Below are 18,971 nucleotides of genomic sequence, written 5' to 3'. Positions count from 1 at the left end.
ACAATATTACAGTTTTTTAAATAAATTATATTGCATATACGAACTGAAGATGCTAGAGTATCTGTACAGTTCTTCTGCTATGAATTAGCTGCGATATTCTTGAAAAGGATGCGTTGGTGATTGACGGGAGTTGTAGAAAGGTCGGGACTAACTGTATTTCAGAGCATGAGACAGCTGGTGAACACAGCGGGACCCGCAGAGAAGCTGCACAGTGAGTCATTATATATATATAAAACACTATAACATATCTCTTATTAATTGTCAGTTGACCTTCCCCTCCTAGGTGTTGTTTAATGAGCTAATTATTCCAATGGATAAACCCTACACGTAGCCTAATTCCAGGAGGAGTCCGCTGGAGCTGAGCACATTGCTCAAGGGCAGAATGGAAACAGAATAGAGAAGCCGAAATATGACCTTAGTGACTGTTTAGTTTCATCTGGAGACTGATTAGGTGTCTGCTTGCATGGTCATGCAAACCCCTTTTAAATCCAGTACTATAAATGAATCGCTTCACAATCTTAGCGAATGCTTTAATTCATCCAGGGGCTCTTTATCATCGCCGACTGCATCATTAATAGCTCGTATTCTGACTTCGTATTCATTTATCATACTGATTTTTGCATGCTTTGTAGCGGGGAAGAGTGAATATCTGATTGCACGGAGCGTACATGGAGGAGATGTACCACTTTTATCTGGACTGAAATCAAAAGGGGCTCCCAAATTGGAGCCAGAATGAATGCTTTTACAGCAAGGGTGCATTAAACTGAGACATGTTTACAGTAGATCTCTATTTCAAAATAAATGCTGTTCTTATTCATCTAAGAATCCCGAGACAGAGAGAGAGAAATTATTACACAGGATAAGACGGGGAAGCTGTCTTGAAAACATCGTGCATTTGCTTTTTAAACTCTTAGTGCAGGATAATGATGCATCAGCGAATGTCAAATTACTCAGAAGCCATCTCCCCCCAGGCTAACTTTCAATAGGACGTAAAAATTATTTTTGATATGATTCTTTTTAATATTCATATGTTTTTAAATATGTCATTAATGTAAAAGACTAAATCAACTGTTCCGTTTAGAAACGTGTTTTGACAGATTAGCTGAAGAACTGAAGAACCGATGACAGGCGAAGCAGGATCCAGGGTAAAAGAGACTGATCTCAAAGGGAAATTTATTCTATAACTTGCATAGAGGCATGTGAATATCCACATATTTAATTGCTCACATTTAACTTGAATGTGGTGGGATGACCATGAAGATATGTCATAATAGCAGTATGAATTCAAATGAAATGATTTTAGTTCAGTTCGTTTTCATAAAGAGGAATGGTGTCTGTCATATATACTGTATCTGATTCATGGAAATACTGAATAATTACACTATAGTAACAACACTTGGGGCTGTCTGTGATTTGACATTTTGAAGATTTCTGGCTCTCCTTCTTCTCCAGTAAGGACTTTGATAGCATGGCCTCTTGTATTTGACTCTTTTGGAGATCAAGCCCTAGAGCTTGTGTAACCAGGATGACCCGAAACACTGTGGATCCTGAATGTTCATCACATTGCCTCGCGATGGAGTGTGACTCAACATGAAAAACACTTATTGATTGCTCAGAGGAAGAGAGGCGGTGAACACAGTCTACAGCGGCGCTCGCAGACATGAGTCACGCCAATATTTAATGAGGTTTGGCCAGATAACAATGCCAGATTTTAATCACTGTAATATGCTTTTCAAAGCTTCGTGCCTATTGTACTCAATGAAATGTGATGAACGCAGACAGTACTTCTTTCCTGGTCTGTAGCTATCTTTATAACAGACCACCAACTCTGCTGAAAATCCTCAATCATGGTTTATCAAAGTTCCCTTCAGCACTTCAAACTACTCCTCCGCTCCTGCTTTATTCCACGGGGAACTCAAAAATAGGTTCAAATTAGATTATTTTAAGCTCACTGCGGTAGTAAACAAACTGAAAGAAATGAGTTATGCAACTCAAGGCCACTGAGTGCAAATCTTGGGGAACATTTGGACGATTAAGCTACCGGTTGTGTGCACCCAGCTGATGTGTTTTGTCCACTGAGGATTGTGAAAGCTCATTGCTAAACTGTGACCGAAATACAAAAACTCTTCTCAAAATAACTTTATAATGCACATTCTTTTCTAGCTGTAATAGGAAACCCTATTTGACCTCTGCATTCTGGATATATATATTTATATCCTGCTTGGATAGAGGAAGTAAAGCTTCTGGAACTTAGATTCTTTTATTTGGAGTCTATAGACTAGCGTTCAAATTATTTGGGTTGGTAAGATTTTATAAATGTTTCTGAAAGAAGTCTCTTAGGCTAGGCTGCATGTTATTTAATATGATAAAATATAATATAATAAAATAGCTGATTTTATATTCAAATATATTTTAAAATGTTAGTTATTCCTGTATTTCCAGCATCATTGCTCCAGGCTTCGGTGTCACATGATCCTTCAGAAATCATTCTGTTATGATGATTTGCTGCTCAAGAAACAGTTTTTATTATGATCATTGTTTAAAAACAGTTGTGCTGTTTATATTTTTGTGGAAACCATGTTTTTTTTAGTTTTTTTTAGTTTTTTTTTTTAGATTCCTTAAAGAATAGAAACTTCAAATTACTGGCATTTGTTTGAAATATACATTTTTGCAAAAAAAAAAAAAAAAGTAATAATAATAATAAAATGGAATTAAATAAAAATGAGTGTCCCCAACTTCATAGACGGCATATAGTTTTTACATATTAACATTAACTCTGTTGAGTTGTAGTGTGTCTATGACTGGTAGAAATTGGACCTTTAAAAAAATATGATTTATTTATTTGTTTGTTTGTTTATTTGTTCTTTGAAAACGAATGGAATCAAGTCACCTTTATTTTACTTTATTTCTTAAGTGTTTTATACAACACAGATTGTCAGCTTATGACAATAATTATGACAATTACTCTTTTTTTTCTTTTTTTTAGAGAGAGAAAAAGAAAAGGAAGTTGTCGTGAAAACACTGGTATTTCAGGAAAGCTCAGGTTGTTTCTTTACAAATGCCCCAGTGTAGCGAACCATGTCTTCATGATCTTTCTCTTCTCAAACTTCTTCCCTTGCTCCCTTCCTTTTCCACTTCTGTCACAACCGATGAAATCCTAAAAGAGTGTGTGAAGGATGTGTAATGTGCAGTGAATGTGTCTGTCTTTCCTCTTCCTCAGCCATGCTGCTCCTGGCACACATTACTGGCACTGGATTCATTCAACTTTTAGCCTACAAGGATGACGTATAGCTTCCCAATTACTCAGTGCTTTTACTTTAGTGTGTTTTGTGCATGCATAAGATCTGCAAAGTTACAAAGCTTCAAGTCTCCCACAGACAGGGTTTTTCTGTCTTAAAGAGAAGGCTGACACAGACCGGATGAAAACAATTCAATCTCACTTATCTAAGTCACTACTTACAAATATTTGCATAATGCCACCAAAAACGATTGAATACCTAGGTGTCGCTCGTATAGTTTCCAATGGGAAAAAAAAAAATCTCAAACGTGAAAAATAATGCATGTTTTGATATTCTATTCCACCCGAGACTCTAACTAATGAGTTTGAAAATAACATCATATGACCTCTTTAATGATCTCAGATCTGACTGAATCATTTCTGAAAGTCTTCCTGGCATGCGTCTTCTTTCTGTCGGTGTGATTTATAGACACAGCCCTGGTTTCTAATGGCGTGCGATTGTTATGCACCCGTCTGTTTCAAGATGGTGAGACTGTCATCTGTCATCTGTAACTCCGCCACACTTAAAAACCGAGGTTTCTTCTACAACTAAAACCGTTCTAGCGGTCAGTACGACCAAAGCATTTCAGTGTGTTGCTTGTTGTTCTGGTGGGAATGGGCGTCTGTAAATCTCCAAGACAATTGAGAGAAAACAGCTTTCAGTGGAGCTATCATGATCCAGTAAGAAGCTCAGTGCTTCTCCTGGCTGTTGTGAATCGAGGAGTTGGGAAGAAAGACAGGTGCACTTGCACTCTCAAAAATATCAGCAAGAGCATCCCATGAGATCTGCCACTGGCACCCTTTGCCTAGTGTTAGTGTCCTTCCAAACCACAGAGATATTCATGAAAATGTTCATGAGGCACGGATAAAATGAATTCTCATTCTTTTTACAGCCTCAGTTTGTGACATGCAATGAATAAAGATACATTGAGTGTCATTTGACTTGATTCCCACGCTCGATTCACCTGATCTCATTCAAAGGGCATAAGAGAGAAGCGGCTAGAGATGCATTTCAATTAAGAATATGTTCTGAGGATCTACGGCAGGCATTGAGATCCTTCTCTTGCTTATGGGCTGGCCAGGCTACATTAAAAAGCAGTTTTCCAGAATAAAAAATACATAAATTAATACCATCCTCTGATGCTCATCACCTGTTGTGAATCACGAGTATGGATGGAATTATTAATTCATGTGGAAGTTGATAAATGATTGATGTGGGAGGTAATTAATGGACTTCAAGTTGCAGTTTCAAAAGATTATTCATCCGTGACATGTGCAGCATTCATAATAGTGTGCAGGTCATAAAGTTACCCAACACATTTTTTTTTTTGCTATCCACCTTTTTTGTCAACACGGATGTAAGCCACTTTCTGGGAAAAAAGAAAGCTGCTGTAGGGGATCCACCAGAAGAACGACAAAGTGCTGTAAACAGTTTGGAGTACAAACCAGTGCGTTAAAATAATATAGAAGGACACACCAATTTGAAACATCAAGCAACAAAACAAGCTGTTTTTTACAGCTTAAAATAACTGTGCAGAGAGGAGACTGGAAGCCAGACACAGGGAATGTACAAATAGCAAAGTACACTTATGGGAAAAAATATGATGAATAAAAAAGTGAAGCAGTGCAGTTGTTCACTTCAGCAGCAGAAGTATCACCTTGAGTGTGCATTTTCTTCTCTTTTTTTTTTTTATTCAATGTCCCATTGTCAGCTACTCCTTGCATATATGATATAATAGAGAATAAGCCCTGAAGATATAATCATATTTTCAGAATGACAGTTAAAAATAAATAAATAAACAGTCGGTGGGGTAAAACACAGCCGGGGGCATGGCTGAGAGATCAGGTTTATGATGGTACAGAAAACATGGGAAACATTCAGGGGTACAGCAGGGCATCATCAGAGAGCATTATATGCTCACTGTGTAAATGTAATTATTCTGCATGCTTGCAAAGCATCTCCTGTTATCCGTGACTCTTTGCATTGGGTTCATGAAGTGGGAGTGTTGTCAGGACAATCTGTGGAAATGAAGTTAATATTGTGAGATATTTCAAAATCAGAAAGTCAGTGAGTGGATCAGTCAGAGCCATCAGAAACACTTTCGGCTGTTCCAAATAGATAAAAATGTTGAGATGTATGATAACTTACGTTCTGTGTAAATATGTTTCTACATAAACTATACTTAGAAATGTACTTGCACTTTACTTAACTATTCCAAAACTTAACTTGAAGTATACTTCTTTTTGGTAAGGGTATCTATCTTATTTTAGTGTTTTATTGCTAATTAAATATTTAGTCAAATATAGCAAGTGTTTAGTAATATAGTAAGATTTAAGTGAAACGTTCACCTTGCTGTGGCTTGGAATTAATCAAATGTTAATTAATATCTTTCCATTGCTGCACAGTTTTGCCTCAAGGCCACAAACCAAAGGGAAATGTGTTTTGATTGCACTAATTAGGCATGATTTATGAAGTAACATTAAATAAAACATTGAAAATCGAATGTGTCTTCATGTGTCTCAATCTGAATGTGGCACATTTTTAAGGTTACCATTTTTTTTTTTACAGTGAACCGATTTATGTTGCATTCTTTGTATCATGCTGTGAATACTGTTTTTATTGTGCATGTTCATTGTAACACATTGTTCACTTCGTCAATTGAAAGTGAAAGAGTGAAGACCTGTGCATGATGTTTGCCTGCTTCTTTCCAAATCACAGTAAGGATTTTTCCACTTTACATGGTTAAACAAAAGAAGGAGTGAATGAGCTCAATCAATAGCAATCAAAAAGAAGAAGAAAAGCTTCTATTTTGTTAAATAATGGTGGCTGTTACTCCCATCAAACCCAAAAACTGCTTTATACAGCCCAAGGCTACAGATCAGACTCAATGCACTTCTTAGAAAACCTATCATTACGTATTGTAGCAGATGCAGACCACAGCAATCTGTGCCATTGAAGCTGTCAAGGAGAAGCTGTCAGAAACGATGGAAAGAGAGAAGAGATGGAATGCCATGCAGTCTATACAGAGAGTGAAATGCACTGCAGTGTAGTCAGGACCGAGTCGAGTGCATCATGAACAAGAACACAGCGCTTAAACTTTCATTTATTATTCTTATCATTTTTAATGTTCACACAGTATATATATATGTTATTGATAATATATATGCATGATGCAATGCATGATGTAATGTCTTCAGAAGCACACGCTGTTGTTTGCTCTGATTGGCATCAGTGCAGGATGAGTCATCAGTATATTTGGTCTGTTAAAATGCAGCTTTCTAGCTTAAAGCAATACAAATAACTAATTTAAATGTCCCCGTTAGCTATTGATTGAGCAAAAAACACTAGGCGAGTCGTTGTTGTTGTGTAGGACTATACTTTTTTGAATTTCCCTATTCCCACAGAGACACAGAAATTACAGTTTTCGATCAAATCAACCTAAGAAATTCTCTGCATATTATATGGGAGCGTAACACTAAAAACCTATCCAGCCAACCAAAAGATGTTCCCGTTATGTTATGAAAACGTTATTTCTGAATGTTCAAAATGTCCTGATTGTTCTGTGTTTAAACCAGACACGACACGAGTTCACAGCATTCCCTAGAAATAAAACTGAACTCCGACTCGGGCTCGTTTCCTGTGGAAACACTATTTACACATTCATTATGATTCTTGACATGTATTTAGTTCACATATGTTCAGATAATTAGTTCCTCTCAGTGGAGGCGCCTTTATACAGCCAGAGGAAGTTCATTGTGTGTAGGCTAGGTGTTGGCTTTATAATGAGCCCTCATTAACAAGCATATGAAATAAAATCAGACATTCATAGACAATTCTGAATTCGGCGTGTGTGACACTGGAGGGGGGTGTTATGAAACTGCAAGGCAGTCCTGTTTTTTCACTGCAATCATGAGGAAATGGAGTGCTTTGAACTCCTCTGATGAGAATATAGCCTTCTTTTTACATTGATTTGGGCAAACAATTTTCCATCCAAATTACGTCGTCTCTTTTCAGAAGAACAATGGTTATGTCCAATATTATTGTAGATCTGCATGCACACACACATATATATACACACAACTTTGCCATAACCTACTGTATCTTCATACCAATACTGAGTTCAAATAAAGGACATTTTGTGTGATATTTACATGTAAAGACTATTTAAATGATTTAATACACTGATATGATTAAAGAGGACAACATACATATAATATCAAAAACAAGTAACATCACATACACATTTACACTGACGTCAAAAACAAGAGTTGTGTTTCAGAACAACAACAAAAACAAAGAACAGCTCAGAAGAACCATTTTCAATGACTTCACAATACTTTTTCTTTTGAGCTAGTAAATGTGACGTTTGTGGACACAAGGAGAAAATCGACCTGTCACATTTATTTGCCTCTATTTTGCTTCTAAAGTTATTTATCTGCAGAGGAAAATTAATTCTATTATTCATCAAGGACACATCAAATCTATCAAGATTTCTCTTTCAAATAAACGCTTGTCTTTTGGATTGTCATTCATCAAAGAATACTGAAAAAAAATGCATCACATTTTCCACAAAAATATTATGCAGCACAACTGTTTGCACCATTTATAATAAAAATTATTATAATTATTAATTTTTTTTAATCAGAATGTTAGAATTATTTCTATGTGACACCGAAGACTCAATGAAGAAAATTAAGCTTTGCATCACAGGAATAAATACATTTTACATTTATTTTAAATGTATAAAAGAACCAATCAAGACTTGGTGAGCAAACGAGACTTCCAAATAGCCCTACACTGTAAAAAATAATTCAGTGGCTTAGTAAATTTCACAAAAATAAAGAGCTATATTTACTTAATAAAATCTTTTGAAATCATTTAAGTGATATTTTGAGTGGGTCAGGTTAAAAATAATAATTAAAAATCCAACAAATAATTTCTCTAAAATTTACATATATTATTTAAGTTTATGTAATGAAAATAAATAAGTATTTAACTAACTAATTATATTTTTAATATACCCTCAATATTTCTGGTGAATTCTAATATAAATATTTGATAATTATTTACTTGTACTGATCTGTTTTAGAAACTAAAATTATTAAGTATTTCCTACCAATTTTCCTAAATAAAGTTCCAGCTTAATAAAAAACGGTTTAAATAAATTAAGTAAATTTCGCGGCTAAAGTGATCACGTGTGCAGCTCCGCAGGAAAAAAAAAAATCTGCTTTCCTCAGCAGAGACGTCGACTAGCCATACTCCTCACAACTCATGGTAAGTAAGGTTAGTCAGCTAATCCTACTTACGTTTGTAACACTTTATTATAAAGTTAATAATTATTAAGCATTTCCTAACAATTGTCTTTGTATTTTACGTCATCTTCAACAAGTTTCGTAACTTAATCGAAGTCACCTGAAGGATGGCGTTCCTGAGTTTCCTCAGCAACGGCAAGACCCGCACTCCTCTCATATCGTGGTACGTTATGTAATTTAGCCAGCTAAAACTAAATATGTTTGTGATGTTTAATTCAGAAGTTAATTATTAAGGATTTCCTAACAATTGTGTTTGTATTTTGCGTCATCTTAAGAAGTTTAACAAGTTTCGCGGCTCAAGCAAGAGGCACCTGTCACTGAAGGACTGCTTTTCTCAGCAACGACGTGAACAGCATTACTCGAGTTTCCTGTAAGTAACGTTAGTCATTTTATAACGATGTATATTTGCAATACTTTATTCAAAAGTTGATTAAACATTGACCGTGTGTACGTGTACGTAACAGTGTAGTTTTCTAAGTTAGTTAGTGGGGCAGCGATATGTATGTTAGGGTTTTTTTTTTTTTGGAGTGGATTAACTTTCGTACTATTTGGATCACCGTTTAACAGCCATTTGAAAGTCTAACGATAAGTGTACCGTGGTCCAGCAACTATAACTATACATGCCCAATGGAAAACGATTTTGTACAGGTTCCCCTTTGGGGTCAGTGGCTTGTCAAAAGGGAACACATCATTTATGAACTTTCAAATGACATTCTGTCTTGTAAAAAGCTGTCACGTTGTTGTAAAACATCATAATTACTACATGAACTCAAGTATGAGCTCTTAAATCACCACTACAAATACGCCATGCAAAAGTATTTAAAATGGCGTGGACATAACATAGACTGGTGCGTTTTAATCAGCTCCCACTATAGGGAGTCAGCCAGTTTAAGGCCTGCTCCGTTGTAAAATCATTCTAGTGCACTGAAACCTAGATCACATACAATATCGGTCAAAAGTTTGAAAACAGTAAGCTTTTTAACGTTTCTAAAATAAGTTTCTTAAGCTCATTAAGCTTGCATTTATTAAAAAAAAAATAATGCAGAAAAAACAACCGTCTATTATCCCCCCCTACCCTCTATGGCTATTTGGCTGGTAATTTTTTTAGGGTTACTCGCCAGACTGATATAATATTTATATATATATATATATATATATATATATATATATATATATATATATATATATACACATACATATATACATTAAAGCCGAATTTTCATTCCATTACAAATCCAGACCTGGTGGGTATTGAAGGACAGCGGAGGCTGGGGGAGGGGTACATTGTTTTAATTTTAATTAAAGTAATATTTTTGTTCCCTGAAACAGATCAGTGTAATTTTGCATCCTTAAATAGTTTGATAGAAATTTCACAAATATATTATGTGTATTATAAATAAACAATTTGTTAGTCAAATACTAAATTGTTTTAGTGGAAAAAAAAGATCAAATATAACTGTACATTTTAGATAAAATTAACTGTTGTATTTTTAGTCAATTATTATGTTTACATTTATGCATTTGGCAGACGCTTTTATCCAAAGCAACTACATTGCATTTCAAGGTACACATTTACAATCTTATAATATTCAGAGATTTTATTAAGTTCATAAAGTTAAATATTATTGTAATATTTACTAAGCCACAGAATTATTTAGAGGGTTAAGGGTTGAGTGTGAGGGTTAATGCAATGCATATTTTTTTTCAAGTAGTGCAATTAAACAAGCTTTTTTGTTTCAAAACCATTAGTCATTTTACTTAAATATTAAACATGTTTATAAAGAAATTGGTTGAAATAATGCGGACCTCAATAAAAGCCTATAGCATTGATTTAAAGCATAGAAGCTCACAGTTAGTCTCTTTTCATTTTTCTTTTAGGTTTATTGTTAAAAATAAATGTCCCTATGTAGAAAATTAACCTGTCCTCTTGTTAAGAAGAATGCTGTTAATTTTTGCAACTCCTCCCCCTAGTAAACTTTGTTTGAGATTTTACCTATCATACGGTCCAACAGAATGTTTGCTTCTTCAGGTGCTATTTGTTTTGTGTATTTATCGCTTTCTTGTAACATTCAGGTTTGAATGTTAGCTCTAACCAGTTATCTTTAAAATTTGCCTGTAGGGTTCAGCTGATCTACCCGTCTTCGTACACGCAGATTTGGCAGAGGAGGTCATAAAAATCTACATCCTTCGGGACAATGATGGGGCAGTCAGCGATGTAGGAGTTGTGATTGAGGGCATCATTGTCCTCCGCAGTCTTGGGAATCTCAGCAGAGCCTGCTGCTATCTTTTGGGAGTCACGTATGCATTGGATTTGAGATATCCCAAGACCCACAAATACAGGTCCTTCTCAAAAAATTAGCTTATTGTGATAAAGTTCATTATTTTCCATAATGTAATGATAAAAATTAAACTTTCATATATTTTAGATTCATTGCACACCAACTGAAATATTTCAGGTCTTTTATTGTTTTAATACTGATGATTTTGGCATACAGCTCATGAAAACCCCAAATTCTCAAAACATTAGCAAATTTCATCCGACCAATAAAAGAAAAGTGTTTTTAATACAAAAAAAAAAAGTCAACCTTTAAATAATTATGTTCAGTTATGCACTCAATACTTCGGGAATCCGTTTGCAGGAATGACTGCTTCAATGCGGCGTGGCATGGAGGCAATCAGCCTGTGGCACTGCTGAGGTGTTATGGAGGCCCAGGATGCTTCGATAGCGGCCTTAAGCTCATCCAGAGTGTTGGGTCTTGCGTCTCTCAACTTTCTCTTCACAATATCCCACAGATTCTCTATGGGGTTCAGGTCAGGAGAGTTGGCAGGCCAATTGAGCACAGTAATACCATGGTCAGTAAACCATTTACCAGTGGTTTTGGCACTGTGAGCAGGTGCCAGGTCGTGCTGAAAAACTAAATCTTCATCTCCATAAAGCTTTTCAGCAGATGGAAGCATGAAGTGCTCCAAAATCTCCTGGTAACTAGCTTCATTGACCCTGCCCTTGATAAAACACAGTGGACCAACACCAGCAGCTGACATGGCACCCCAGACCATCACTGACTGTGGGTACTTGACACTGGACTTCAGGCATTTTGGCATTTCCTTCTCCCCAGTCTTCCTCCAGACTCTGGCACCTTGATTTCCGAATGACATCCAAAATTTGCTTTCATTCGAAAAAAGTACTTTGGACCACTGAGCAACACTCCAGTGCTGCTTCTCTGTAGCCCATTTCCTGCACACACCTGTGCACGGTGGCTCTGGATGTTTCTACTCCAGACTCAGTCCACTGCTTCCCCCCAGGTCTGGAATTGGTCCTTCTCCACAATCTTCCTCAAGGTCCGGTCACCTCTTCTCGTTGTGCAGCGTTTTTTGACACACTTTTTCCTTCCCACAGACTTCCCACTGAGGTGCCTTGATACAGCACTCTGGGAACAGCCTATTCGTTCAGAAATTTCTTTCTGTGTCTTACCCTCTCGCTTGAGGGTGTAAATGATGGCCTTCTCAGGTTGGCAGTCTTACCCATGATTGCGATTTTGAGTAATGGACCAGGCTGGGAGTTTTTAAAAGCCTCAGGAATCTTTTGCAGGTGTTTAGAGTTAATTAGTTGATTCAGATGATTAGGTTAATAGCTCGTTTAGAGAACCTTTTCATGATATACTCATTTTTTGAGATAGGAATTTTGGGTTTTAATGAGCTATATGCCAAAATCATCACTATTAAAACAATAAAAGACCTGAAATATTTCAGTTGTTGTGCAATGAATCAAAAATATATGAAAGTTTAATTTTTATCAATACATTATGGAAAATAATGAACTTTTATCATAATATACAAATTTTTTGAGAAGGACCTGTACTCACTTGAGTTGTTCCAAAAACTGTTTCTTGAGCTGGATCCTCCAAAACTCTCTGTTAATGTTCAGAGGTTAAAAAATTATCTTCTTGCATAGTAGTGGTTCATGATCATCCCACAGAATGGGTATTCCTGATGGAAGTGTTTCTGTTATTGGATTAATTCTGTTGAAGGGATAGTTCACTCAAAAAGATGATGTTGTCATAATTTACTCTCCCTCAATTTGTCCCAAACCTGTACGAGTTTCTTTCTTCTGTTGAACACAAAAGATATTTTAAGTGAAGTGACGTGACATTCAGCCAAGTATTAAAGAGTGTTGGTTAACGCATTTAAAGGTTGCCATTGACTTTGCATAGTAGCCTTTTTTTTTTTTTTTTTTCTACCATGGAAGTCAATGGCAACTTTCAACTGTCTGTTAACCAACATTCATTAAAATATCTTTTGTGTTCAACAGAAGAAAGAAACTCTACAGGTTTGGGACAACTTGAGGGCGAGTACATTATGACAACATCATCTTTTTGGGTGAACTATCCCTTTAATATTGATGTAAGTGTTGCTTTTTTTTTTATGGTTTAATGAGTGGTAATGAGTGTGACTGCAAATGGCTGGTATGCACCAGGAACAAAGTAAGATGTCATTTCTCTTACGGCTATCATATTTTACATGTAATCTACTTGAATACTAAGATGGATGAAATGTTTCATAAGGTTTAATCATTTCCCTTATGGCTGCTTTACAGTTTTTAATTTTTGCAATCTACTGGAATATTAAAATGGATAAAATGTTTCAAAGGTTGATTTTAGACTTTGTCTGATGTTTAATTGATAAATAAATGTTTAATAAAAAATGTGTTTCTTTCTTTATTTGGTTTTATTATATTAATTGTAAAGGGTAAATGGTGTAAAAAAAAGTGAATGCAACATTTTGATCATTTATAGTCCAATATTAAGTTAAATTCACTTTTACATGTAGTAAACATAGCACATTTGTTTGGTTAAATTTCATCCAATATTTCAATTATATCTACTCAATATTTTTTGTTTATTTTACATAGAATTACAGTTGTGGTGTTTTATAATTTTGATTATATCTAATTAATTTTATTTCTCATATAAAGTTATTCAGTTATTCAGATTTACTTAATTTTTTTACTTACAATTACTCAATTTAAACAGTATATTTCATTGATTTCACAGCTTTAAAATTTACTCAATTTTTTTGAGTGTAAAAATGTTTCACCAAAAAAATTGAGTAAATAATAGTTAAACTTTTTACAGTGTATTCTACAGAAAACAAACGGCTGTGAACGCTTCTGCAAAGTAATTTTGTTGTAATCGGGTTGTGTATACGCGATATCTCTTTCACCGCACAGGAGTATGCCAAGAAAAATGTGCCTCACCACAGATCCTATCAAACCAAGAACTGTTAATGAGCAGTTCTGTAAGACTCTTCATGACGTCTTTTCACCCGCATGCCTATTATAGACACAGAAAAGGAGTCGAGCGTGAGTCAGTGGCGTTTCAGTGCACAGCCACAGTAACCGGCAGCAGCTCGCGGGACGACTGAGACTGCTGCGCTCCGTCAGGGGCCAGACGGAGACTCACACTCCCGTCGGCCGGGTCCACACGGAAATCTTTGTGCGCTGGACGGATGGCTACGATGAACTGTCTTTTGAAGGTTTCACTCAGCATGATGTAGAGCAGCGGGTTGATGCAGCTGTTGGCGTAGCCCATGCTAATGGCCACGTTATAGGCGTACAGGAAGGCGTAACTGGGCCGCTGCACGCTCAGATGTGCCAACTGTAAGATGTAATGAGGCGCCCAGCAAATGAAGAACGCCAGGCATATGGCCACAGCCATCCGAGTGACCTTTCTAGTGCGCACGCGAAGGCTGTGCTGGGGAAGCGGCGCCACCGTGGCAGCCATGTTCTGGAGGATCTTGAAAAACACCACGCAGATGATCACCAACGGCAAAGCGAACGCCAGCACGAACTGGTAGAGAGTAAACCAGTACGTATCTGTAGCCGGATTGGGAAGGAGCAGAGCGCATCCCACCGATCCATCCCGTAGGGGCATGAGGCCGGAGAACATCCACACCGGCGTGATGGACAGCAGCGAGAGGATCCACACCAGGCCCACGACCGCCACAGCCACGCATGGAGTGCGCATGTGGTTGAAGCGGATGGGGTGCACCGTGGCCAAGTATCGATCCAGTGTCATGACCGTTAAAATGTAGGTGCTCACGATCTGACTGTTGGAGTCCAGCGCCGTGATAACAGTGCACATGGTGGCACCGAAACACCACGAACCGTTTCCCACCAGCTGGTGGATGAGGAACGGCATGCCCAGGAGAAACAGAAGATCAGCGATAGACAGGCTGAAGATGAAGATGTCAGGCACCGTCTGTTGCGCTCGGAACTTGTTCTTTTTGACGATGGTGTAGATGACGATGCAGTTGCCAATTATACCGACGAAGCAGATGACTCCATAAATGCTTGGCATGAGAACATTGTGATACTGTTCGTCAGTTTCTGGAGGAGAAAAATTGAGGATTTTCTTAGTATTATTTTAAGAACCATTAAAAAAAAAATCATTTTCATTTTAATAATTTTTTTATTTGATTTTTCCTTTTAGAGTTCAATCAAGCTTTCTGAGAATATATATATATATATATATATATATATATTTATATATATACACACACATACTGGTCAAATGTTTAGGGTCAGTGAGATTTTTTTTCTTCTAAAGAAATAAATAATTTGATAAGATTTATAATATAATATAAAGACTGGAGAAATGCTGCTGGAAATTCAGCTTTACATCACAGGAATACAGGACATCTTAAAACATATTCAAATAAAAAAAGTTACTTGAAAACATAATAATATTTCACAATAATAGGGTTTTTACTCTATTCTTTATCAAATAAATGCAGCCTTGGTGAGTCTAAAAGACTTCTTTCAAAAACATTTTAAAAAAATCTTACAATCCAAACTTTTGAACAGTCGTGTAAATATTTGTAATCACTAAATTATGTATTTGACTGCTGTCCCGGTAATCTTTTTTTTCTCCTTTTTGTAATACATAACGGTGGATGAAAAAGAAAATCATATGTCTTGTGTGCTGTGGTCTCATTATTTTCACATAACAAACTAAGTTGAACAATATTTCTAAGCATTATGTGATAAGTAATTATCAGGATATTATCACATAATAAACCCTGTCAACATGACTCAGGTCCTCTCCGTCTCGGGGTCCTGATCTTCCTGCCGGGGGCTTATATGACATAAAGACTGAACATTATCCCAGCCACAAAGCCTGTGAGTCAAGAGCTCGACACAAGCAGAGAACCGCAAATTAATCTTTTCAAGAAAGTGAAATGAAAGTGAAGTAAAAATGACTTTTCTTGGTCCTAATTAGTCACATACAATATATGCTTGATTTTAATATAATAGATTCATTTGCATGACACACTCAGGTTGCCAGACAGAAATATTACATATTTACCTTCATTTAAATGTTGAGATGAGTTAAACTCATCACTGGAATTATCATCAGGGGTCACGGCGAAATCCATCCCAATCTTGAACATAAAACACAATACACACAATATTAATAACAGGCTTCTATCAGTCACTTGAGACATGATTATGTTTCAAGACATTACAAGTGACTTATTTAGAAAAATGCTTACTGTGACGTAAATTAAACATATTTGTCAGGATATCTGATTGCATAAGCTAATTCATATTCATAACATATCTTTGTAAAATCAAATCTGGATTAAAAAAAGACTAGTTATCTTATGGATTTGTCCAATCCTTTAAGGCTCCTCAGGATTATAAATGGAGTTTGTTTTTGGATCTGCTGTCTGGTTTTGTATGTGTGTGTGTGTGTGTGTGTGTGTATGTGTGTGCGTGTGTGTGTGTGTGTGTGTGTGTGTGTGTGTGTGTGTGTGTGTGTGTGTGTGTGTGTGTGTGTGTGTGTGTGTGTTTTGGCATCTTCATTTTCACACCGGGGACCCACAGGGGGCCACAAGCCGGTGTCCACAGAAAAAATACAAGGATTTTATAGGGCGTCCAAGTTAAAATTGTAAAGTACTAATTAAATGTTTAATGCAGCGATTATTCAATAAATGAACCGAATTTAATTTTATTAACCAAATAATATTTTCTCAGCTTTTATCCTGTGAATCATGAAACCAGAATTAGTTTAACAATAAAAATAAGGAGAGCTGATACAGAATAGAAAAAAAGATGCACTGTCAACAAACAAAATACAGTTTCTCAGGATCTGAATCATCAATTTTGCATTTAGTACAGTTAAAAACGTTTATGTAAAATCAATCTTACTATCTTTTTCAGATAGTGTAAATGGGTCTGTGTGCATGAAGATTGTATAGTGCCTTTCCTTTTAACTGTCATATCATTTATACCCTTGCAAAGACATACACAAAAAAAAAAAACTATATTCATAAATACACCATAGCAGATGGTTTTCAATCATCAAATTGTGCATGTCTCCCTTATTTAACAGTTAGGAGAGACTTCTTGAACTGAACTGAGTGTCAGATAAGAGAGATATACAGAGGTAAAGAGCGGTGGATCATCAGGACCAGCACTGAAAACCACAGTGAGCTATAAGGTACTTCAAGAAACATGCATGAAATATTAAACGATGAACTAATGACATGGTCCACTAACACTTTTTGTTTGCGTAAAACATCAGATGTCATCTCATTCTTCATGCACCTACCTTTATCTGATAATCTCCAGTGCTTTGGAGAACACTGCAGTGACAGAGGTCTCTCTTTGCCTTGGATGTGTCCTCACAAACACACGAGAGCTGCTCAAACGCGCTCCTCTAGACGCACCGTGATCTCCAACATCGCCAGGACGCGCACCTGAACGCTTCATGGACTGATTAAGATGTCTCTCCGGCGAGGTTAAGGCTCTCGTCCCTGCCCAGGTGACAGAACACCTGTGAGGAGTCGAGCTCGAGGTAGCGTCTGATGGTTATGATCCTGCTGACGTGACGAACATCATCCATCTGGGCACTTTCAGCTACAGCGCGGTTTAAAGAAAGCAGAAACTGCACACAACTGCTAGCTCGAGTCCATTTACAGCAACTGGTCCCATTTGGGATGTCATTTCAACAGCATCATCTGTCTTTCCACACTGGGACTGTCCTTCAATTAGTGAGCGGTTGAAGTGAATGCGAAGTCAAAACATGTTTACGTTGTTTTGCTCTAAACAGCATGAGGAGATTGATCAGCCCGCGCGTGAAGCGCACGTATGAAGCAGATAATATATGCCTGAAATATATATTCTTTAATACCTGCATAAAAGTGGTAGATATAACAAGACGTTTGCATTTTTACAAAAATGTTTCAGGGAAAATGTCATGCAAGTATCATACATGTATTAATTTTTGCCATTAATTATCCTACACATATTAATATTCCACGTATTAATCCTAACTTTGTGTCTTGTAAACATCTGAATATACACTGTGTAGGTGAATGTTATTTTTAGTTATTTATTTTATGTGCGCATGTCCGAAGGTATAATGGGTAGACCTAATAATTACATAACCATAAAACGAAAAAATATGTGTGTGGATATAATAATTAAAATAATAAATCCTTCTATGATCTAAAGGGTTTCAGAGTATATTTGTTAACCCTCAGTCAGCATTTAGCCTCTTTGAAAGACTAGATGGGGGATGATTTTGCAGTTGGATCACATGCGGTGGTTTTGGTCTGATTTAGCATAATTTGAAAATAATTATTGGGGAAATATAGAGGTTAATAGAGCTTAATCAAGTTATACGTGAGGCTGTGATGATTGACTGTCAATAGTCTTTACTATGACACGCACTGTGTAAAGGCCAGAACTCATTTTCAAAACTGTTATATGGCGTTTTGAAAGTGTTTCACAGATGTATGCTTCCTTTGCTGAACAAACGGGATGCTGTTAAACAATGTGCGCACTTTATCCCTCATCGTTTTCAGTCCTGTCAAATATGAGTGATTCTGACAGAAGGATCAAATGTAGCACTCTTAGGGAAATATGATTATGTTTTGTAATTATCATTTAAATCTGGCTAATTTTCTAATTGATTGTAATAAATAAACATCTCAGAAAAATCTGAATATGACTTTTTATGATGAAACGGCATCATTGTCATATGTGTTTTCTGTAGAGGACACCTGGACACGAATCATCATGTCAATCAGACATCTTGGGAGAGACACAACAAGTCAATAGGGAAAAAAAAATTATAGATCAATATTCCTATGAAATATGAGATAGTCTTATGAAAATGTTGCCAAGTTATTACTCCCATCATTACACTTCTTTTTCATTAATATGCAAGAACACATTGATATGCAAATTTGTATAGAGACATTGTATAAAAAGGGAAAACCAATTTATGGACATTTTACACACATATAGTGCATCAGTAAGTATATCAAATCATTCTGTTATTTCTTTCATAACATAGTTGAGAATCATATTTGT

General features: G+C 36.3%; 1 protein-coding gene across 1 annotated transcript; it reads right to left on the bottom strand.

Annotated features, from left to right (window-relative positions):
• Positions 1-13,730: 13,730 nt before the first annotated feature.
• Positions 13,731-17,705, bottom strand: LOC113041667 (melanin-concentrating hormone receptor 1-like). Its single transcript, XM_026200324.1, has 3 exons — positions 17,203-17,705; positions 15,955-16,030; positions 13,731-14,975 (listed from the first exon to the last, which is right to left on the bottom strand). Exons 2-3 carry the CDS (start codon positions 16,022-16,024, stop codon positions 13,966-13,968), a joined length of 1,080 nt encoding a protein of 359 aa, XP_026056109.1. The 5' UTR covers positions 16,025-16,030; positions 17,203-17,705; the 3' UTR covers positions 13,731-13,965.
• Positions 17,706-18,971: the final 1,266 nt, after the last annotated feature.

Source organism: Carassius auratus, chromosome 3 (genome assembly GCF_003368295.1).
Source record: "Carassius auratus strain Wakin chromosome 3, ASM336829v1, whole genome shotgun sequence".
NCBI classification, from domain to species: domain Eukaryota; kingdom Metazoa; phylum Chordata; class Actinopteri; order Cypriniformes; family Cyprinidae; genus Carassius; species Carassius auratus.
This window is presented reverse-complemented; position numbering and strand designations above follow the sequence as displayed.